Genomic DNA, 25,206 nt, shown 5'->3' on the forward strand with positions numbered 1-25,206 from the left:
CAGCAGTGTCCAATGGATTACATATAGCTAACACCACACATATAGATTTGATGACAAACTACAGGATCAACATTTACCAGTTCCTATTGAAATGATCAGCAGTATTAGAACTAACAGTTCTGTGTATATAAATTAATACTTAATACTTGAAATTATTCTCAATGATGAACATACTCAAGATGTTAGAACCTAGTTCATTTTCAAATTTATTCATATTCCATCCCAGTTTTTAATGTCACTTTGTATATATTTGTTTTCATTTGTTTTTATGTCAATTGTGTGCATGTACATTTGTTTAGTTATTAGGTGTTTTACATTAAGGCTGAAGATGGCCAACCCAGGCCGAAACTAGTCCCTAATTAATGTAATTTAGAATATTACATATTATAGTATTGAAAGGTGGACCATTACTACATTAATTTAATAATTACATCAAACTCAGGAACTGCAAAGTATATCTGATACCTGAAACCCGCGTTTCTATGCAAGAAGAAAAGAGTTATATGGCCCAACTCGCTCCTCCTTTGGGACACTGAAAGCTGCTGATAATGTTACTACTATTATTGATAGTCAAGAAATCCTAGAATATTGGCAAGAACATTTCTTCACTCTTCTCAATCCTAGTTCAAATGCAGTTGAAGACCTTCTCAATGATGTGCCCTTACAACCCCAAAAATCATGGATGGTTCTCCCACCAACATTCAGGGAATTCAGTGCTGCTCTCGGTAAACTGAAACCTGGAAAGTCCCCTGGCCCAGATAACATTCTTCTGAAACAGATTCAAAGTGGAGGCCTACCTTTAAAGACCAGACATCATACACTTAATATTGGAAATGCGAAATGCCTGGTGACCTTAAAAATGCCACTATAATTACTTTTTTCTAAAAGGTGATCATAGTGCTTGTGGCTACTACCGGGGTATATCATTGCTATCTATAGCAGGTAAAATTCTTGCTAGAATTTTGCTCAATTGTCTGCAGATTATTTTCAAGAGGATCCTACCCAAGCTGCAGTGCGCTTTTCAAATCCAGAGGCACAACAGATATAATCTTCTGTGCAAGGCAATCCAGCAATAATGCAGAGAGCAACAGACTCCTTTATAATTAGTGTTCTATAACCTGAAAAAAAGGCTTTTGACTCAGTCGTGAGACTAGCTATGTGGACAGTACTGAAGCACTTTGGCTGTCCACAGCATTTTGTAGATCTGGTCAAGGCTTTTTATGATAACATGTCTGGACAAATCATTCATCAAAATATTATCTCTGATCATTTCCAACCACTCCTGGATTGAAACAGTGATGTGTGCTTGCTTCAACACTCTTTGCTCTTTATCAAGCTGCCATGCTATATTGAACATCTACAAACAACCAAGGTGTAAAAGTCAGATATCGCTTCAATGTGGGACTCTTCAATCTGGCTAGACTTTGCTCCCGAAAACTTACTAAGACTTTCTCCGTTATGAAATTGCATTATGCAGATGATGCTACCACACCTGCTCTCAAACCTGATGAGTTACAACAGTCCGTCTGCTATTTCAAGAGTGCTTGCGATTGTTTTGGTCTCTCCATTAATGCTCAGAAAACCAAAGTACTCGCACAGCCTGAATCTAGGTCAAACCTCCCTGCTACGAATATCTTCACTGCAGATACTTCACTGGAGCAGGTCGACCACTTTTAATATCTAGGAAGTATCCTCTCAGCTAACTGCTCACAATATGTGGATAGGAGAATTGGTGCAGCCCACTCAGCATTTGGACATTTATCCTTCTGATCGGTTGGAGATATCTTCATGAGTCTTTCATCATTGTGTTCATTTTGCTGAGATTTCTTCATAGCATAAAATTTTATTGGCAGGTGTGTTACTGATAGAGAAACCAAAAAAGTAAAATTTTGTTGCAAATTTTCAATGTTCACAGTCACTTATGTTACCGATTACAACATCTTACCATCAAGGCTGCTTTTTAGTTAGCAATACATTCTACATTATAAAATAATAACTAAAGAATAGATATATGAAAGTCCCTAGTTCTGCTGGCACATATCAGTCCTTCACATCTTCCTCACCCTGGTTTATGTCCAACGGGATGACCAGCTGAACTGGGCAGCTAAATTTTGCCCATCAGATTGATGAACTGTCACTGTCCTTATCTTGTCATCCCACTCTAGGTACACAACCTCAATCTGAGCCTCCTTCCACTTTTGCCTTGGTAGGATATCCTCCTGAAAAAGTACATCACCTATCCTCACCTATCCTTAATTTTGGCCATTTTCTTTGTGGTTGCCTGACATCATGGAAGCTCTGTAGTTTTAGGAGGAATTCCTTAAATCACCTATTCCAGAAGTTGTCATTTGCCTTCTACTTCTGATGAAACTCCTTTGTCAAATTATTTGCATTCATCGTTTCCTGACCGCTAGGAATGGGGAGTCAGTTTCTCCCCAAGGAGAAAGTGGGCAGGAATTAAAACCTCTATACTCTTATCCACTTGGGAAAAATACCTTGAATTAAGGGCATTCTCAATACCCATCAAAATAGTTACAACTTATGAATCTCATTTTTTATTCCATATTGGCTTTAACACCTAAGTTCAAAGGATTTTTCCCACCATCCAATACTTATTTTATTTTTATAGCTACTTTTTATGCATACATATATAAACATGTGTCAGCTTAAATTCTAGTTAAACATTTTCCATTCCATTTTGGAACAATATCAGCTTTAAAAAACGTATATTAAGCACAAATAATGAGAACACTAAAGGTGATTGATAACGAAGTTAAAATGCTCTTCCATACAGAATTAAAACCCCAAATATATCGTTGTGTGTATTGATAAAATAGTTCGTTGTGGCATTGGTCTTTAAAGGGAAAGAGGTTCTTCTTTCTTCTAAATATAAAAATGTGGTTTATATTATTGTGTTCTGATTCCTGAATTTCAAACAATAACAATTGAGGAAAACTCCTTAAAATCAGAAACTTAGTTGATTATAATTCCTGGCAAAAATATATAGAGATGCTAGTGGGAGTCTCCTGGCTGACTGACTGAGGCAGTCAGCTGATGACATAAGAGAAAGAGGAATATAACGGTGCCAGCCGGGATATGAGTGATATGGTTGGTTTCAAACAATGAATGGAATCCAACAAAGATGTTGTTTAACCCCAACACTCTTCATTGTTATAATGATGAGATAATTAAAAGAAAGGGCCAAACAACAAATGCCTAAGTCTTTGCCAATGATGTAATGACAATGAGGGGGTGGGGGGAATGGAAACTGAATTACAATATTTTTTTTTTCTATTTGCTTTATGTTGCACCAACACAGATAGGTCTTATGGCAATAATGGGATAGGTCTAAGAATGGGAAGGAAGTAGCTGTGGCTTTAATTAAGGTTCAGCCCCAGCATTTGCCTGGTGTGAAAATGGGAAACCACAGAAAACCATCTTCAGGGCTGCCGACAGTGGAGTTGAAACCCACTATCCCCCGGATGCAAGCTCATAGCTACACACCCCTAACTGCATGGCCAACTCGCCCAGTGAAACTGAATTACTAGCCAGGCTACAACCTTGACAAGAATTTAGAAGAATGGGACTGATAAAATCAGCAAAACCAAGACAGTTGGTTTGGTGATTGGTAGGAATTCTGAAACTGTCCATCTGAGAGTTGGAAGTGATGAAACATACACTATCAACAATTTGAATCCGGCTCCATGGCTAAATGGTTAGCGTGCTGGCTTTTGGTCACAGAGGTCCCGGGTTCGATTCCCGGCAGAGTCGGGAATTTTAACCATAATTTGTTAATTTCGCTGGCATGAGGCCTGGATGTATGTGTCGTCTTCATCATCATTTCATCCTCATCACGACGCGCAGGTCGCCTTTGGCCGTCAAATCGAAAGACCTGCATCTGGTGAGCCGAACTTTCCTTGGACACTCCCGGCACTAACAGCCATACACCATTTCATTTTTTACCATACCATAGAAAATTAGCATTAGAATATAAACAGAATCCCAATTCTGCCACTCCATTCATCAAATGTTTTGGGATGAAAATACTTCCACTGCCTTGCAGTATAGCCCTGTACAAAACATACCTTGTACCAATCTTGACTTGTGGACTGGAAGCAGCAACATTGACTGGACCAGTCAACAATTATCTCCAGACAACTTGAAATGAAGTTTTTCCATTCTTGTCAACAAAGAACAAGAAAGGATAAAATAAAAAAATGAAAAAATAAGATATCAACTCAAATGGAAAAAAAAGTCGGAGTGAAACAATAGAACTTTGAAAAGACTGGTCCAGGCAAAAGACCGAGAGAGAGACTTTAAGATGTTTGGGAGAAACAAATTTTCAAAGACAATGAAAAGCGAAGTATGAATCGTTATTATGTAATCAACCAACAACTGTGAATGGACACAACAAATTGGAATAGGCTTGTGTATAACTGTTCCTGGCTTTCTGGGGCAATAAACCAATGATGATGATGATGATAAAGTAAACTTGTGTCCTCTTCCCGATATGGTACAGCTCTTTTCAGGCACACCCCGAATGAAGGTGAGCTGCATGTACCATTTCAACCACTTATCAGCCCTCCTGCCATTCTTAAATTTCTGGCAGTACCGGAAACAAACCCGGGTCCCAGAGGACAGCAAATGATAACACTAACCATTATGCTATGGAGGCGGACATGATGATGGTGATGAGAAGCAGCTGGAGTCCCAGCTTCTCCTAGTGAGTATGTTGGGTATTCAGCCCAAAAGCTGATTTGATCCTCCATAGCTCTGCCAACACCTGTAATGATAGCCTAGGCATAACTGAAGAGACATTCTAGGGAAATGAGGAGTGAGGTAGTTTCCCGTTGCTTTCCCACAGAGCCAGAAGTTATTACATATCAGTCTGACAAGCCCACTGAAATGCATGCAACAACCGACCCTACGAACAATATTTTCTGAAGGATATGTAAACTTAATATGTATGATCCATTTGTGAATGTAACGACCATACTGAATACTGACAAATTCTTCTTTCTCTTCCTCTTCCTCTCCCTCCTCCTCCTCTTCCTCCTCCTCCTAGGGTTGTCCCACTGGTGCAGGGTTAGATTTCTTGGTCAGTGATCACCATTTTGTCCGGTCTCATGCATCAGCACGCTGTAGGCTAACGATTTTTAAGTCACTATTTATTGTGTCTTGCCAATGCTGCATTGGTCATCCTCTAGGATGTAGACCGTCAACATAAAAATGGAGGACAGAGTTGGCAACAGTATCAGGCGCTGAACGCAGAGTATGGCCATACCATCCAAACTGTTTCCTCTCCCTTTATCCACAATTGGAGCAACACCCATTTGCTCTCGAAATGTGTCATTTCTGACATGGTCCCCTAGACAAATGGAGCATTCTCATTTCCATAGCATGTAGTTGGCATTCTGAAATTTTGTCAGATGGTCGACATTCAGTTCCATACAGTGCAACTGGCAATACTACTGTCGACATTTCTTGGATCTGAGACAAAATGGCATTTTTTAATTACAAAGTACACCGAATACTGAAACAATTCTCTCAGACAATGACAGAATCCAAAAGTAATTTCAGCACACAAAGATAAATATATTTACGGTATATACAAAATACTTTGGTGATCAAGAATATTTAAGGACTCTGGTTAGCACACACAAGGACATGCAATAAGTGTTCTAATTTGATATATAAAAATGAATATTTGATTGTTCGTTTCGACTGGACTCAAAAACTACTGCAGCAAAATTGCTGAAAATTCACAATTTGTTCTTATTACACCTGAGAAGGTTTAGGAAGTGGTTTGAATAAAATCTGATGAATAGTTCTTTTTATGATGAGTAATTTTATGTAAATAATTTCATTGCAAAGTCGCACCAAGATTGGTTCGACTTGTTGGACAGATTGTCGCTAGGTGACAGTGACTTACTTTGTATCATGATGGTTCAGTAAAAAATGCTGTACACAGGAGGACAAAATGACGCCACCATGTTTCATCAAGTATGTTTCAGGCTAGGAGGTTTTTTTAAAGAACTTATTTATGTGGCACCGACGCAGATAGGTCTTATGGAGATGATGGGAGAGGAAATGGCTTCTTCCACGGCCAACTCGCCCGGTGCTAGGACGTTCATGACCATGCATATAAAGATGGTTGCAGGTATTGCAGGCTCTGTGACCTGGACAATGTCGTGAATAGAAAGTAGACTGCACATCTTTTTCATGGTTTCCATGGTAGTGATGCCAAAAGAAATAAATGGGTGCAATTGGTAGATCTACCAATTGAGAACTAATTAAAGACTGTTATAAGGTACGTAATTTATCTGTAAGTAGATTGAAAACTCTGCTTTATTACATTTAAAAAGTAGCCTATATAATTAACAATAGTGTTGCTTTTCTTGGTCCGAATCTTTGGCTGAATGGTCAATGTACTGGCCCTTCGGTTCAGAGGGTCCCGGGTTCGATTCCCGGCTGGGTCGGGGATTTTAATTGCTTCTGATTAATTCTTCTGGATCGGGGACTGGGTGTATGTATCCATCCCAACACTCTCCTCATCATATTCAGACAACATACCACACTACCAACCACCACAGAAACACGCAATAGTGATTACATCCCTCCATATAGGGTTGGCGCCAGGAAGGGCATCCGGCCATGAAACAGGGCTAAATCTACATGTGCGACGCAGTTCGCACCCGTGACCCCACAGGTGTGGAAAAAAGCAGTAGGAAAAGAAGAAGAAGTTGCTTTGCTTGCAGTTACAAGTAACTAATCTCATTTTGTTCCGTATTGAAGATACAATAAGTAAACTATTTCAAGATTAAAATTATTGTGTCCACCTTTTCAACACAATAATTTTAATCTTGAAATAGTTTACTTCTTGCTTGCAGTTGCCATTGCTTTCTCCAACAAAATAATCATGTCTCCTAAATGCGCATCGATTGGTAGATCTACCAGCAGAGCACAAAGAAAAAGCGATACGAACAATGTATTTTCATCATTCCCACCGACATGCCATTTCATTTCAAAAGACTGCAGTTCCCCATTCACCTTGCATTCTCAATGACCATTAACAAGGCACAAGGTCAATTGCTACAAGTGTTTGGATAAATCTGGAAAATCCATGCTTTTCACATTGTCACTTATATGTTGCATGCTGACAAGTGGGACAGCCAAAAAATGTATTTGTTTTTGCAGAAGATGGAATGACCAAACAGATTGTATATTCCAAAGCACTTGAATAATTCTAATAATTCTTTTCAAATTTAATATAATGGACAAAATATCATTGTCTTTCATTTATTTTAAGACTATAAAGACATACGCAACAGGGTTACTAGAATGAAAAGAGATCTAGAAAATAATTATTATATCAATAGGCTAAACAGCACAAATAATCAGTGGAAAGTTATTAATAATATTTTAACAACTAATAACTGTAACAATGAAGAAATACAATTGAAAGTAAATGATAAGTTGGTGACTGACTCTAGTCAAATTTCAACTATATTTAATGACTATTTCACTGATATGGGTCTGTCTTTAGCTAAGAACATTCCTCAGTGTAAATACCCTCACCTTGAACCTGGCCCATCTAATTCCTTGTTTTTAACCCCTACTAATGAAAATGAAATTGAACAAATAATTAATCATCTTAAAAACAGTTGTAGTGTTGACTATTTTGGTATTAGTAATACTCTTATAAAGAGACTCTCTAAATTTCTTATACCTCACATCACAAAATTAGTTAACAAATCTCTATCAGAGGGTAAAGTACCAGCCAAACTTAAAATCGCCAGAGTTGTACCAATCTATAAAGGCATGGATAAATTTAATGTAAGTAATTACAGACCAATCTCGGTACTACCTCCTTTATCTAAGATTTTAGAACAAGTGGTTAAAAAAAGATTATTAGATTTTTGTTAAATAATAAATATTTTTATCAATTTCAGTATGGTTTCCTACCTCACTTGAGTACCAATAATGCTATTGAGGATATTAGTATTAAACTACAACAAGCTTTAGACTCAGGTATGTTAGCAGCTGGCTTATTTATAGATCTAAAAAAGGCTTTTGACACAGTTGATCATAAAATTCTATTACATAAATTAGAAGTAGCAGGCATTAGAGGTATTGCATTGGATTGGTTTGTTGATACCTCTCTAATATGGAGCAGTTTGTTACATGTAATAATACTCAGAGTAATGTAAAGGTGATATCCATTGGTATGCCTCAGGGTTCTGTGCTGGGGCCTTTATTGTTTCTTATCTTCATTAATGATATTGGTCACCTTAAATTAAATGGAAGACTATCCATCTTTGCTGATGACACCAATATTTTTTATACAGGCTCTAGCAATCAGGAACTTGAACAAAATATGCAGCAGGATATTCGATTACTTGAAACATGGCTTGATTCCAACCGATTAACGATAAATCTAACAAAAACAAACTACATAAATTTTCACAAACCTTTATATGTATTAAATTTGGATAAAAATCTGCTTTTCTTCAATCACAGAGTAATGAAAATACACAGTACTAAATTCTTAGGACTGATTATAGATGAAAATCTGTCGTGGAGTAATCACGTGGAGACCATCTGTAATAAAATTATCCCTGTGATTGGTATCCTCAGTAGATTGCGATATAAGTTCTCTCGTGGGTTGTTGAAGGGTATTTACCATGCTCTTATTGAAAGCCACATCTCTTATATGATACATGTCTGGGCATGCTGTAATAAAGAATTATTTGAAAAGGTAGAGGTCTTTAGGAAGAGAGCACTAAAAATAATTTTCAAACTGCCCATTCTGACACCGACTAAAGATCTGTATAAACATTGTAATATATTATCACTTCCAAACCTCTGCATAAAGGCTTCTATAATTATGATCTATAAAATTCAAAACAAATTGGTCCGCTCAAACACATCAGTAATTACTAATTCACAGATTCATAATTATGAAACAAGAATTATTCATAATATTCACTACAATCAGATTCATTCCACTAGTTATGGTCAAAATTCTCTTTGGCATTTTTCTATAACTATGTATAACTCACTTCCAAAAAGTATAAAAATGTTACCAACTTTATCTATCTTCAAGGGTAATGTAACTAAATACTTGAAGTAGTATGGTAATTTTGGTTAGGAAGCTTTGTCCTATCTTATCTATTACATCATGTTAAATTATATACTTACTGTATTTTATTTTGTAATTACATTGTGAATATAGCTGCCATTGTAATTTATTTGTAATGCACCAAGAAGAGCCTTGGCTCAGGTGCCTATATTGAAATGAAATAAAAATTTTAAAAAAATATAGTAAATAGTCTAAAATGACTGAGGTTAGTATTTAATCCACAGATTTTGGGTTCGCAAGGCCAATTGGTGACAGTCTTAATGACAGTTGGAATCATGTACACCATATCTAGAGTGCGACAGTTAAATACTTACAATTGTCACTTATTTTTTTGAAATGATCAAATACTTCCCAGTCAATTAGGGCTTCCACATGGACAAAGTTTTACCCAAAAATGAAATAATCTACAATTTAAAATCGAACACACATAAATAACTTTATTATGACATAATAGATTGTAAAATATCAATCAATGTCTCCATAAGAAATTATATGAAAACTCACTTCACACATAATTAACAAGTAATACAAAACTTGAAGGTAAACATTCAAAAACTATCCGGGCAATGTCAGGTACTACAGCTAGTGTTTTATATACAACATACTGTATTCTAATTTAGATTAATTGCACTGTTTGCTTCCAAGAATGTATTTTCTGTATGACTTTTGTTACTAACAGTTATCACAATGAAGAAAGCTAAATTTTGCAGTATAGCAAAAGAACTGCTTTCATTCAAGAGAGGGATAGATAGATCCCACAAGAGATGGGCATTAACTGTGAGCACGTTTAGTTGGTTCCATTGAAGGTTAGACAAAGTTGTGACATCGGTCAAAAAGACTCTATGTGCATTCTAGCATAAATTTGCCCATCAAAAATTTAAAACGTTTGGAGCTATTGGCTTGTTTACAGTTCTTACACACATACTTCTTCATTTACATGCAATACACTATGCTGCCAACCACCACAGAAACACATAATAGCAGATTATATCCCTTCATATAAGGTTCACGTCAGAAAGAACATCCAGCCATAAAACAAGGTCAAGTCCACATGTGCAACATCACACCCACAACCTCACCAGGGTATGGGAACAAGCAGAGGAAGAAGAATTCAAGCTTAATCAATAGATAAATTACCAATATACTCCAAAGATTACCCTGAGTATAATTCACTTTTAATGGATTCACTTCATTACTTATCCTGTAGAAGTTATGAGAATTTGAGTATAAATCGTTCATGTGTTTGACTGAAACAACAGTAATATCATGTGTAGCTCATATAAGTATTTCATTTAATAATTTGTTCCGTAGCCAACAGATTATTTTTTAATGCTACTAGACATTTGATATTCACTAACATCAAAATATAGCAGATAAGTTTTTATGAAGCACTGAGTGATATAAGTCAGAGTCAATAGTGAAGATAATACAGTGGCAAAAGGTGATTTCAATATGAGAATCAGAAATAGAAACTGAGGAATATGGGAAGGTATCGACCTAAATATTTAAGAAAAAAAAAAGGAACTAAAAAGATTACCATACCTGAACTTCACCACTAAAAGATAAGTAAGGATTGACACTTCAGTTACCTCAGACATATTCTTTGTGTCAATGGAGATATTACAGTTTGTTCGATAGACAACAACACTTGGACCACAGGTTTCAATATCACCCCCATCTGAAACCACAACTCTCTTCATCTTTTGATCTTTAGGGAGCAAGGGGTTGAAACGGCCACTTTCTGAAAACACACAAAAGAATATTGGTATATGAGAAATAAGGAAAATATGAGATAATGAGTTAGGTGTGTAGGGAGTCAATGAACATACATAAAAACTTACTATACCTAGGGAGTAAATTCAAATGATATTCTATCAATTATCAATGTCACTGGGGGACAGATGGGGTGAAAATGTCCAAAATGATCAAGATTAGTGTTGACTGCACATGTTTTGGTTTGCTAGGCTGATTGGTGACTGTCCTAATGACAGTTGGAATGGCGAACATCATATATATAATGCAACATTGCAACGTGTACATTCACATGTAATTTTGCTTATTTTTATTATTTATTTGACAGGATCAACAACTTCCCAGACAATATGGACAGCAACAAGGAAAATGTTGCATGTGAAACAAGATAATCTAAAACTTGAATTTTTAATTTTTTTTTTTTTTTTTTTTTTTTGCTATTTGCTTTACGTCGCACCGACACAGATAGGTCTTATGGCCTAGGAATGGGAAGGAAGCGGGTGTGGCCTTAATTAAGGTACAGCCCCAGCATTTGTCTGGTATGAAAATGGGAAACCACAGAAAACCATCTTCAGGGCTGCCGACAGTGGGGTTCGAACCCACTACCTCCCGGATGCTAGCTCACAAATGCACGCTCCTAACTGCACAGCCAACTCACCCAGTACTTGAAACTACAAACACAACAATAACTCCATACCTGCCAACTTTACAAAACCAAAAATCAGGAGATTTTAATATGAAAATCAGGAAAAATCAGGAGTTATAATTGGTCAAAACTGCTTATTATATGTCATGTCTTATGCAGTACAGGAGGACCATTGTATACGTATACGTATTATAACATTAATTGTCTCAACTAGCACACCCAGCACCAGCAGTGCAGGCACCGAACAACCACAAACAGTGACTCCACTACTCATCAAGCACACCATGTCACAGGAACGAGCACAGCAGCCAGCCATCCAGCAACCAGCTCAAGAACAACAGCAGCCAGCTCCACAGCCATTGGAAGAACCAGCACCACAGCAGAACCCACCGTCGCTCCAAGAATTGACTCTCAGAACCCACCGTCCCTCCAAGAATTGACTCTCATTGTCAATCAACTAGCACGCAGAATGCAAACACTAACCGACCATTTTTTAAAGCCTGAGCAGGGCTTGGAAGACACTGGTGGGGACAACGAACCGGACAACCAGGCCTTTCCTTTTCGCAACCTCTGGCCGCTCAATTACAGCAAGGGACTCGAGACTCCTCCAGACTACAGAGTTTATCAAATTGCATCAGCACTCAAGGGCATGCTTCATTCCCTACCGGCTGGGAGGGACCGCCACGACGTCACGACCATGCTATGGCTGCTCTCAGCTTGGTATTCCCTGGACCAAGCGCAAAGAATATACGCATTCAACAGGGCAAACCTGTTGTATATTGCCTTGTCGAAGGGCTGGAACTCGGCCATACAGCTGGACCAAGCCACCAGGGACAAGATCGCAGAATTACTGGCCGGGTTCCAGTTCCAACATCAACCACAATGGATGGTCAGCCGTCCCACACCAGGCCGAGGGAGGGGGCGCGGCACTCACGGTGGAAGAGCAGAGGGGTGGCAGCAGCTCCAGCAGCAGCAACCACTCAACAGTAGACCTGTCTACAGTTCCTGCTCTGCCGGATCAACTCCCTCAAAACCAATGGAGCCCAATCCCATCACCAACAACGGAGGATCGATAGACGCCAGTGACTCAGCTACGCAGGATGGTCAGGACACCAGTTTGCCACAGCCCGAGACAGAAACAACTTCCAGACAAATTCCAGTAACATCTGGTTGTATATATATTTTTCTTTTAGGTATTTCACAGATTGGTTTTGCTTGTTTTGTAATCTTTTTCTATAATGTGTGTAGACAGTCTGCTGTAACTTAATAATTAATAAAAACAGCACTGGTGGGGTCATCTCCCTCAGAGAGACCTCACGGTTCTAGCCTCTTGTCCCGACGAGGCTGCGCCAGTGTTGGCTCCCCCCTACACGCGCCGAGCCAATCGGCTATATAAGCCAGGGGGTGAGTTGGCTCTGGAGCAGTCGTCAAGCAGGGACAGGAGGCAGAACCAACTAGGAAATGTTGCATGTGAAACAAGATAATCTAAAACTAAAACTTGAATTTTTTTTATTTTTTTATTTTTTGCTATTTGTTTTATGTCGCACCAACACAGATAGGTCTTATGGCGACGATGGGACAGGAAAGGCCTAGGAATGGCCAAGCAGCAGGAACCAGATCTCCAAGACACCATCCATTAGCTGCTATAACTAAGAGAGCTCAAATTCCCTTTTCTTCTTGATTGCCAGCAGCTATAGCAGCTCCGACACCTGTATCAGCTTTAGTACATTCATCAACATTGGTTACGGCAGGGGTTTACTTATTGATTCAGTTTAATAGAGCATTTGTGGATACTTGATTATCTAAGTTTTTATTACTTATAGCTGGTCTTACTATATTTATGGCGGGTTTAGTGGCTAACTTTGAATTTGATTTAAAGAAGATCAATGCTTTATCAACTTTAAGACAATTAGACAATTAGACAATTATTTGATAAAACCCACTGACGAGATCCAATTTGATTGCTTTATGTGTAGCTGGGATAGATGACAAGGCTTCTGCTGGCGCTTGAAGTGAGAATCTAGGCTTATCTATGAAATCTGTCCAGCTTGAGAGATCATAAATAATGGGGGCTGCTCCTGTCTCCTTCGGGACAAGGAACATAGGGAAGGCAGAAGTGGGCTGGCTGGTTCCAGTATTCAGTGACGAACTAAGTCCTTGATAGCTTGATCTATTAGTGCAGTGGGTGTAGTGGCACGGAACACGGGCGGGGCTACCCGTGGCCGTGGCAGGTATACTCCGCTGTCCATGATGCGCTGGGCATACTGGCCAAGGGGAGTATCCAGATAGGGAACTGGATTAGCGCGTGGTACTGCGACTGATTGACAATGAGAAGGACGAGGGCACGGGACTAAGAGGGGTGGGTGAAGAGGATCACTGGCTGGCTGGTGACGAGGCAACGGTCGTATGAAAGAGCCCTCAAAACTATACTCGGAGATGCTGCTGGCATCGTCTTCGGATCCTTCGACGTCCGATTCCGAGACCTCTGGGCAGCTGGAGGCGGAACCTGGACCTTCTCCGTCGTCCGACATTATGTCATGTTGGTTCTACCTCCTGTCCCCGCTTGACAACTGCTCCAGAGCCACCTCGCCCTATGGCTTATATAGCCGATTGGCTCAGCGCGTGTAGGGGGGAGCCAGCACTAGCGCAGCCTCGCCGGGACAAGAGGCTAGAACCGTGAGGTCTCTCTGAGGGAGATGACCCCACCAGTGCTGTTTTTATTAATTATTAAGTTACAGCAGACTGTCTATACACATTATATAAAAAGATTACAAAACAAGCAAAACCAATCTGTGGAATACATAAAAGAAAGATATATATACAACCAGATGTTACTGGAATTTGTCTGGAGGTCGTTTCCGTCTCGGGCTGCAGCGAACTGGTGTCCTGACCATCCTGCATAGCTGAGTCACTGGCGTCTGTCAATCCTCCGTTGTTGGTGATGGGACTGGGCTCCGTTGGTTTCAAGGGAGTTGAACCGGTGGAGCAGGAACTGTAGACAGGTCTACTGTTGAGTGGTTGCTGCTACTGGAGCTGCTGCCACCCCTCTTCCTCTTCCACCGCGAGTGCCACGCCCCCTCCCACGGCCTGGTGTGGGGCGGCTGACGGTCCGTTGTGGTTGAGGTTGGAACTGGAACCCGGCCGGTAATTCTGCAATCTCTTCCCCGGTGGCTTTGTCCAGCTGTATGGCCGAGTTCTAGCCCCTTGACAAGGCGATGTACAACAGGTTCGCCCTGTTGAATGCGTATTTTTTTTGCGCTTGGTCCAGGGAATACCCAGCTGAGAGCAGCCATAGCATGAATGTGACATCGTGGTGCTCCCTCCCGGCCGGTAGGGAATGAAGCATGCCCTCGAGTGCTGATGCAATTTGATAAACTCTGTAGTCTGGAGTAGTCTCGAGTCCCTTGCTGTAAATGAGCGGCTGGAGGTTGCGAAAAGGAAAGGCCTGGTCGTCCAGTTCGATGTCCCCACCAGTGTCGTCCAAGCCCTGCTCAGGCTCTAAAAAATGGTCGGTTAGTGTTTGCATTCTGCGTGCTAGTTCATTGACAATGAGAGTCAATTCTTGGAGCGACGGTGGGTTCTGCTGTGGTGCTGGTTGTTCCAACGGCTGTGGAGCTGGCTGCTATTGTCCTTAGGCTGGCTGCTGGGCTGGTTGCTGGATGGCTGGCTGTTGTGCTCATTCCTGTGACATGGTGCGCTTGATGAGTAGTGGAGTCACTGTTTGTGGTTGTTCGGAGGCTGCACTGCTGGTGCTGGGTGTGCTGGTTGCCTGGCGTTGCTTACGGGGCTACAAGCCTAAAAATTACACATCTCTGTTCCCTCACAGGAAGTATGTGCGTGAGATGATCGGTCTCTGATAAGCCTCTTGCTCCACATGTGTGAATCCGTCATGCACTTAGATGCCATTACTTAGCAAATGCATAGATAAATATACTGCATCAAGCCCCCGTGCAATTATGCAAAGCTCAATGCTATTTTTATCAAGTAATAAATTAAAATCTGCCAATATTGTCTCCAAATGGCTCCTAAAATCTCTAGAAAAGTCACTACAGTATTTGCTATCTGTCACAAAATACTAAAAGAGACTACAAATCTAGTGACTAGTCTCTAGAATAGACTAGACTGATGTGAACGAACGTGTACATAGCACGTGAGAACAAGAGATTCACAATAGATAGACAGGTTTCAATAAACACCGCACATTCATGTGCATTTCTTGTATTAATAAACGTTGATATTTCATTTGAAAGTGGTCAATGTGTGAAGGACTTCCGGTCACTGGTGTACAAAGCTAAAATAGCAGGATTTGAAAATAACTGAAGTTCACCACAAAATAAGCTAAAATCGGGAGAAATAATAGAATAATCAGGAGGCAGGAAAAACTGTTGATAAGCGGGATTCTCCTGCCTAAATCAGGAAAGTTGGCAGCTATGTGACTCAATAAGAAGAAGAAGAAGAAGAAGAAGAAGAAGAAGAAGAAGAAGAAGAAGAAGAAGAAGAAGAAGCCAGCACACTAACCATTCAGCCATGGAACCGGACACTCTAAAACTATAAAAATACTTAAATCAACATCACAATAAAGAAATCTACAAAAATTAATTTGACCCATAATTAGTAGGTAATACAAATCATAAAAGTAAACATTCAAAAAAGTACCCAGGCAGCACATGGAGCAATTTCATATCAACACACATTATTTATGATGAACCTCTAGTTTTGTTGTTGTTGTTGTTATTATTATTATTATTATTATTATTATTATTATTATTATTATTATTATTATTATTATTATTATTATTATTATTATTAATCTACCTGAGTAGACAATTAAATCAGGGACCTACTGTACATAAGGAGATAACAGGAACATAGGACAAGATATTTTCTATGACTTCTCTATTTTCATAAATAGTAAATATACAGGTTGGTTGGAAATAAAGTGAATTGGGTATATCACCATTGGAGGGTTGGTCTTGCTGATAATTAATTTGAAAAAAATAATTCTATATTTTGCACCATTGTAATTTTATCAGTTGGTGAAGTTAGCCAATCAGATTGCTCTGCGGGCGAATTCAAATGGCCTTTGGGTGGCAGTGTTGCTAAATCTGCGCATGGCTTAAGACCAGCCGGAGAACACCAATCAAAGAAAAATTTGCCAGGGGTAGGATTTGAACATGGACCTCTAAATTGACAGGATCGCACCATAGCAAGTATGCTACGGTGACAATGACTGAATACCACAATGTGTTTGTGTTTGATGCTGATTTCTTGGCATCGGTAGCTGTCAGGCAATTGGTAATTTATGAAAATCTGGCATGCATACAGTGGACTTGGACTCACATAACGACACTAGCTTATTCAGTGTCAATATTACCAGGCAACGATTCTCTTGTGCAAAGTTTGCTGTATTGCATTTAGCTTATTGTGCTGCTCAGCAAAACGAAGCAGAGGCATGGAGGATTTACAGTGAAAGATCTCCTCACCGTGTCATTACATGCAGCAACTAATAATAATAATAATAATAATAATAATAATAATAATAATAATAATAATAATAATAATAATAATAATAATAATAATAATAATAATAATAATAATGTTATTTGTTTTATGTCCCACTAACTACTCTTTTACGCTCTTCGGAGATGCCGAGGTGCCGGAATTTAGTCCCGCAGGAGTTCTTTTACGAGCCAGTAAATCTACCGACACGAGGCTGACGTATTTGAGTACTTTCAAATACCACTGGACTGAGCCAGGATCGAACCTGCCAAGTTGGGGTCAGAAGGCCAGCGCCTTAACCGTCTGAGCCACTCAGCCTGGCACATGCAGCAACACATTTCGATCTGTGGATAGAAAAATTTGAGAGTGCAGGAGTGTTTGAGTAAAAATGCACAACACTGAATGGTGCAGTAGCTTTTGAAGAAAATGTACCAGAAATGAATAATGTAGACCAAAGTACAAGTTTGAGGGTCATCAGCAATGCTTTGCAGGTACATAAAATTCACATGTCTTACAATTTATCTGAAATAGCAACATGTTAAAAATAACTTTCATATGGGTTTTTATTTAATTTTTTCGGTAGGCTTCCCACTCTGTTGTGCTGAACACTGTGCATGAGGAAAATCTCTACCCCTATCACACGCAAAAAGTGGAAGATTTGAGAGGGACGGTTTTCCCTCTTCGCCGAGATTTATGTCAGTGGTATTTATGTCAGTGTATCGATGACCCTGACTTTGAGAAGATGATATTGTGGGCAGATGAGTCATGCTTTCTGCGGGAGGGGGCATTTAATAGCTGTAACAGTCACATTTGGGACTATGTGAATCCACACGAAACTCGCATTATTTTGGATCACAACAAATTTAGCGCGAACAGGTATCATCGGTGACTGTTTGGTGGGTCTCATTCTACTCCCTCTTCCTGTTTACTGTTTAAATGGAGGCAAGTACCTAGCTTTTCTAGTGTCACCATAGAGTACTCCTATCTCTCCACTTTCGAATCTATGGTCCATTAACGATTTCCTTCCTGATGTTGCCAACTCAGAAACGATCTGTGCTACTTGGCATCGTGCGCATAAAATATTTCAAGGTTGATTGCGCTAAAGTTCAACGTAACTACAATCACGGCCGAAGACCGCACAATCTGTCTGTGGATGACCAGGTTTTTGTTAAAACTTATCCTGTCAGTAGTGCTGTGCACCTTGTTATTAGTAAGTTAGCCCCCAGATTTCGAGGTCCCTGCACGATTTTGAAATTCTTTACCCCAGTATACTTATTAGCAAGTGATCCTGAAAGGAAGAGGATCAGTAGAGTGCATTTATCGCAAATAAAGGTATCCTAGTTATATACATTCCTTTATCTGTGACTATTTATGTCTTAGTTGTAAGAAATGCCTGTATTATTTTATGGCTGGCCAGCCCACACACATGTGTTATCCCTGTGTATATAGACTTTGTGTATGATCAATGTCAGAAAGTTAAGGAATAGGAATTGGAATTGTCATTTGTGACTATATTAGTTATCCTCCTTAGGTATTTGTTTTTTTTTTTTTAATGTAATGGATTTTGTATGGTAATGATTAGGTTATATAAGATTTTGTTTTTATGGTCACAACTTAGGAAATTCTAACTGTAAGCTTTCAGGCTGTGGGGTAAACTCCTGCAGATTTTCATTTTTATCTTTAGTCCCTTTTTTAAATTAATAGATGGTGCTTGCCCTGGGTTTCTGGTATCCCAAAGTATGGGAGGGAGTCTCCCGATGGAGCATTTATTGAGCCACCAGTTGGGTGACCATCATTTAATTACTGGAATAAAACAAAGCACAAAAAACCCTTGACTATCATCGTTTTATTCAATTCTTCACCAAAACACTTCAGAATGGTTGGACACTGGCCTTGCCTGATCTATTCCCCTTTTCTGCTACATATCTTTCAGTGTTGCAGTTGCTGCAAAAAACTTTGGTCCATCTGGTGGACAAACTATTGTGCCTGTCTGGATGCTGCACTAAACTACTTTGGCGCAACGGTCCAATACTGGGATTGAGTTGTCGGAATGTTCCTGCCTTTATGTGGTTAGGCTGAAAGTGTATGGGTGATTGTTGGCAGCCGGCCGGTGTCGACAGCTACATAAATCAGTGATACCTGAAAGAAAGGAAGCAGATGCATATTAACGTTCCTACAGTGAATGGCATCAAAGTGTGACGTGTGGCAAAAACCTCCAAGTAATGTAGACCTATAAAGTATGTCAGTTTTGAGCATAGCTCAAGTTTGTAAGGAGGAAGATGTGGCCGGATTTGGGAGAGCAGTGGGAAAATGATGGAAGCCTATTTATTTATTGTTTTAAAAAAAATTTTTATTGTTTTGGAACTAAGAGGTAAAAATCTGTTTCGGAAACATTTTTTTTTTGTATAATGTAGCTGTGATTTTTAAAAATATTATGTATTTAACTTACGAAACAGCGTGTACTCACATGTGCCATTTTTAGAAGCACATTTCCTCTTGCTTCCTGTTGCATCAAAAGATTTTTTTTGGATCAGCAAAAAATGACCAACTTTCATTGGTCAAAATAAACTTAATTATAATTTGTGAATATGAAAGTCGAGGATAAATTCTGTAGCCTGATTGGTTACCTTGGTGGTTGCACCATTTCCTGTTTCTCGATCTCATCCCTCCTCCACGGGAGCGAGGTTGCCTCCGCGTCTTTGATTCTTGATCATCCTTGGGAGCGGTCGTGCTCCTGCATCAATCCCATCATAGGATACTTGTCTCAGGGTAAGCACTATTTCTTCTTATTTTTTGGACATTAACTTCATTAATGTAATTATTTCTTTTATTGTGCAGGAGTTTATCCTCGGGATTCACATTCATCACTAAAATTGTTGTAATAACATGGTTTTTGAGCTAAGCTCACATCATTTTGTTTTAGGAGACAATTCCCTTTTCCTTTTTTTTTTTAACATTGTAACTAACACGTAATTTCACTTTCCCTCGGGTTGCCTCCCATAGTTCAGTTTCTCTTAACACACGCATCTAAAATTGACATTCTTTACCAGAAGTGTTTTAGGAACTGATACTACTTTTCGGTGTCTCTGTGTTAAGATTTTCTTTCCTTTTCTCAAATTGTGTAGATGGGGATTAGCCCTCATTTAAATCATTATGCATAATCGTATACTGAAGTGTACCTAAAATTTTTCTTTATACGTAGCGCATAGTTACTTTAATCTTGTAAATGAGTTTGTTTAGTTCTTTCGTTGATGATTTTTGATTCATCCTTCTCTTAATTTATTTTGTTTACTTCAATAAAATGTCAAGGGCAATTACCATTTTTTAATTCTTTAACTACAATGAATACATTCCATTACCTTGTAGGGTCCATGCCATTTACCACTTCCATTTTGTAGTTGTCATGTTTCCCAACTTGTTGTTTACGGTTTATGCTACTTCGAGTCTATGAACCTTGAGTTTGTTCTAATATTTTTACTGTGTTTTTAAATTCATAAAATTTATCATAAACTTTCCATTATTTTATCATTATTATTATTATTATTATTATTATTATTATTATTATTATTATTATTATTATTATTATTATTATTACTGTGTAACCCGTGGAGCAGTTACAGGAATAATCCAGAGTCTTACTTACAAAAGAACACTATGTACTGACTTCCACCAACTACTCACCGGGAACGTGAATTAATGAGTAATACACTCATCATGGCTCCATAATGGTACAGTAGTGAACCCGTAAAAAAACTCGTACAACAAAGAATTTGTAGTGGTAATTGTCATCAATAGCAACCATAACTGTCATGAACAGTAATAGAAAACATCTCACTGCACACGCGCACAATACGCTTCCCCCAGCACTCCGTAATAAATAAGACCTCCATTGCACGTGCACACATGTATATATAGGCTCGCTCCACATGGTGTAGTGTCTGCCAAAATCCACTGGAAACAATGCTACCACTGCCACATCTTCAAGTGTCTCTTGGTCAGTGCAACCTCATTCAAAATTGGAGCTTTTGGATTCGTTACCAATAGCGATCTTGCACATTCATCCATATTGATGAATTACCATCTTCAGCATGCACTTCCCAGCCATACCCCAGGTTTCTAAACCACTTGTTGCAACACTTTTAACCAAGTTGAACCATCTTTCCCGATACAGTCACTCTTTTCCATGATGCACAATCACTGCTAGGCCATGTGCACAGACTCATACCCAAACAGAAATTTATACAAAATATAATGATGCACATATGCAATATTCCCTAACTAAAACTTCTGCTTACAATGTTCTTACATATTAATTTAACAAACTCACTGATATTTACTCTTTATATTATAAATTATTTTATGATAATTTCCTAACCTAAAATCGGGAGATCGTCTTATACAAACATTTCCTAACCCACAATCAGGGATTGTGTTCTTGTACGGTCACAATACTTTTATTAGTTCATGTTTCAGTTAGTAAGACCTTACTATTTTTTATTTTTTACTATTTATTTATTATTTAATTAGTTAAAGTCAGTTCAGAACAAGCATGATATCCAACAATTGATAGCAAGTGTACAACTATACAAGTACTGCAACATGCTTTCACTTGAGAAACTATGGCAGTCATGATTTACAAGATAAGAAATGGAACAGATCACTCCAATTTGCTATGTAAAACACGGACATTCATTCATATAACACCAGAGGTACTGATAAAACCCACATAAAATCAATACATTCGACGAAATATGGCAAAAAATTCTTATGGTATTACTTTTCAAATATATTCTATGCCCTACCATATGTTATACACCTGGCTCCTGTCATATACCTGTATTTAAGAGGAAACTGTCAATTATCTAGTGTTGATATTATTTACTGAATACACTGGATTCCCTTGTTACTACACTGTCATAAAATTAAGGTGTAACTTCTAAATTTTCTTTCTATATTGGCCTATACATATCTTATTTCAATGGACACTGTATAATTGAAATGATTGTAATGTAAAACTTTGTATTGATTCTGCTATGTACTATTCTGATTGTACAGCACCATCATGAACCTTGGCTCAGGTGCCTTAAATATTGTCAATAAAAGATTTAAATAATTATTTCTCGATGATTTGCACAAGTGCACTTTGAGTCTACAGTGTCCTTTTTCAAGATTGAATAAACGTCATAGGATTCAAAATACACCAGGGAAGAATATTCATCTGTGTCACAAGCAACTGAAATGAGGTTCTTGAAAAGCATCACACAAAAACACAGATGATAGGCAGGGTATGCAATGAAGTGACAAGTGACAAGCTGTAGTTGGGAGATGGCATGACAGGACTGTTTCAGAGAAGCTGAAGTGGTTTGGGCACATGATGAGAATGTCAGAAGAGAGAATGACAAAGCAGGCATATAACGAGCAATTACAGGTAGGGGAGAGCCTCCGTGGCTCAGACGGCAGCATGTCGGCCTCTCACCGCCAGATACCTTGGTTCAAATCCTGGTCACTCCATGCGAGATTTGTGCTGGAAAAAGCGTAGGCGGGACAGGTTTTTCTCTGGGTTCTCCGGTTTTCCCTGTCATCTTTCATTTCAGCAATACCCTCCATTCTCATTTCATAGCACCTCTCAGTCATTCATAAATCAGTTTGGGAGTGGCAACCCCATTGTACTAATAGCCTATATATGATTTATTCATTGCATCCCTGACCTGGTCATTGACTGGAAAACTGGTTGTAGGTTTTTCATTTCACAGGTAAGGGACTAGAGGCATGCCTAGAACTAGATGTACCGAGAGAGTTGGCCATGCGGGTAGGGTCACACAACCATGAATTTGCATTTGGGAGATAGCGGGTTTGAAACCCACCATCGACAGCCCTGAAGATGATTTTCCCATTTTCACACCAGGCAAATGCTGGGACTGTACATTAATTAATGCCATGGCACCTTCCTTCCCCCTCCTAGCCCTTTCCTATCCCATTATCACCACAAGACCTATCAGTGTCGGTGCGACGTAAAGCAAATTGTAAACAAAGACCTAGATGTAAAGATACAGTAAGGACAGAGGAATAAACACTGACAGAGTGTTCACAGAGGAATAGTGACATGACAGAGTAAAGAGGTGGCATTAATACACTACCCTACACAGAGATAATCTGGAACAGGGAATGGACAATGATGCTGATGCTGCTGTTGCTGCTGATGATGAAAATGGTATCTTATTCAAATAAAGTAGTGATTTACCTAATGGTGGATTTTCCATCTCTTGATAGATGAATAACACAGCCTGCCGACCACCGACTGAAAAGAGGCTGTCAAGTAACAGTATGTGCAACTGTGCATCACAAACTCCATCTTCTACAACCTGTGGGTCAATATTGAAATGAAAACTCACAACATCAAAGATGAATCGATGTACGGCATACAAGCATCCCTTCCGGTTCATTCGAGCACTCCTTGCTTTTGCCTGGAAAGAAAACACAAATCATTTAACACAGTTCACAAAATCAGTGATATCAAGATAATAGCTTCTGGCAGATTATGGTGGCATGGCAGCAGCTGACTAAAAACACTGTGAACAGAAAATATGGTATACAAATACAAAGATTGCTTACTTGAATGTCTAGGGAAATTTAGACGAGGCACAATCTGACAACACTAGTTGTCAAGCCACTGGTTCCACTGCAGTTTAGAAGATGATCAGTTCCTCTTCTGACAGTAATCTAGACAGGCCTTTGGGCCCCATGTACAGAGCTTTTCTTCATCTTACTCAGGAATGACGCACAACTTAAATTGCCTGATTATAGTAGTTGAAGTCATTCAATTATTATTGACATTATTTATTACCAAACTTAGTGGGTGGGATTAACTTACTATAAGTAACTATGGGAACCTGACCCCTTCAGAGCATATCCCCAGGTGGCAGACAAGAGATTCCCTATAGGGATGATTTCAGATCCATGGACCAACAGGTAACTCAGTTCCCAGAGACTTTAAAATACTTGGACACTTGCACCCCAGGGATCATAAATATGGAGGACCTAACATAGGGTAACGGGTGAAGTCCTCAATGGCATCTACAGTGGAGAAAGTAGACTTTGGAACAGTGTAGTTGGTGGATGGGGCAACCTAGTGCTCAGGTTAATAAGAGTAAATGACATATAATAGCCATATACAACCTGTGACAAAGTTTGGTGAATAGTCCCGTACTAAGTTATCAACATAGAAGAACAATGCACGACAGTGACCTTACTGTCCTTCGAAATAGTCCCCTTCCATGACTATGCACTGCTGAGATCGGTAATACATGTCTTGGAAAATTTGCAAGAAGGCTTCCTTTGGGATTGTGTTCAAAAGCCTCGTCATGTTTCGTTGGATGTCAGGAATATCATCAAATCTCTTTCCTTGCAAAGCGAGTTTGATGCGTGACTTTCCGGCTCCAACCTTTTTCTGATGAGGGGATCCTGGAGAATACCATTCCATGCTTTGCCGTTTCGTTTCAGGGTCGTACCTGAGACACTAGGTTTCATCTTCAGTGACAATATACACTGACTGACAGAGCAAATGCAACACCAAGAAGGAGTGGTCAGAACTTTATGCCAATTGCAGGGTAGACTGACGTCACTGAGGTATGCTCATGATGTGAAATGCGCCGCTGTGCTGCGCACGTAGCAAACGATAAATGGGACATGGCGTTGGCGAATGGCCCACTTCGTACCGTGATTTCTCAGCCGACAGTCATTGTAGAACGTGTTGTCGTGTGCCACAGGACACGTGTATAGCTAAGAATGCCAGGCCGCCGTCAACGGAGGCATTTCCAGCAGACAGACGACTTTACGAGGGGTATGGTGATTGGGCTGAGAAGGGCAGGTTGGTTGCTTCGTCAAATCGCAGCCGATACCCATAGGGATGTGTCCACGGTGCAGCGCCTGTGGCGAAGATGGTTGGCGCAGGGACATGTGGCACGTGCGAGGGGTCCAGGCGCAGCCCGAGTGACGTCAGCACGCGAGGATCGGTGCATCCGCCGCCAAGCGGTGGCAGCCCCGCACGCCACGTCAATCGCCATTCTTCAGCATGTGCAAGACACCCTGGCTGTTCCAATATCGACCAGAACAATTTCCCGTCGATTGGTTGAAGGAGGCCTGCACTCCCGGCGTCCGCTCAGAAGAC

General features: G+C 39.5%; 1 protein-coding gene across 1 annotated transcript in view; it reads right to left on the reverse strand.

Annotated features, from left to right (window-relative positions):
• LOC136877292 (dynein axonemal heavy chain 5) overlaps positions 1 to 25,206 on the reverse strand; it is a 363,203-nt gene that overhangs the window by 178,178 nt on the left and 159,819 nt on the right. Inside the window, exons 5-6 of the mRNA XM_067151223.1 lie at positions 23,281 to 23,503; positions 10,732 to 10,883 (exon numbers count right to left, since the gene is read on the reverse strand). Of these exons, the coding sequence (XP_067007324.1) occupies positions 10,732 to 10,883; positions 23,281 to 23,503 (375 nt within the window). The remainder of the gene's footprint in view (positions 1 to 10,731; positions 10,884 to 23,280; positions 23,504 to 25,206) is intronic.

This window comes from Anabrus simplex, chromosome 7 (assembly GCF_040414725.1).
Source record: "Anabrus simplex isolate iqAnaSimp1 chromosome 7, ASM4041472v1, whole genome shotgun sequence".
Lineage (NCBI taxonomy): Eukaryota > Metazoa > Arthropoda > Insecta > Orthoptera > Tettigoniidae > Anabrus > Anabrus simplex.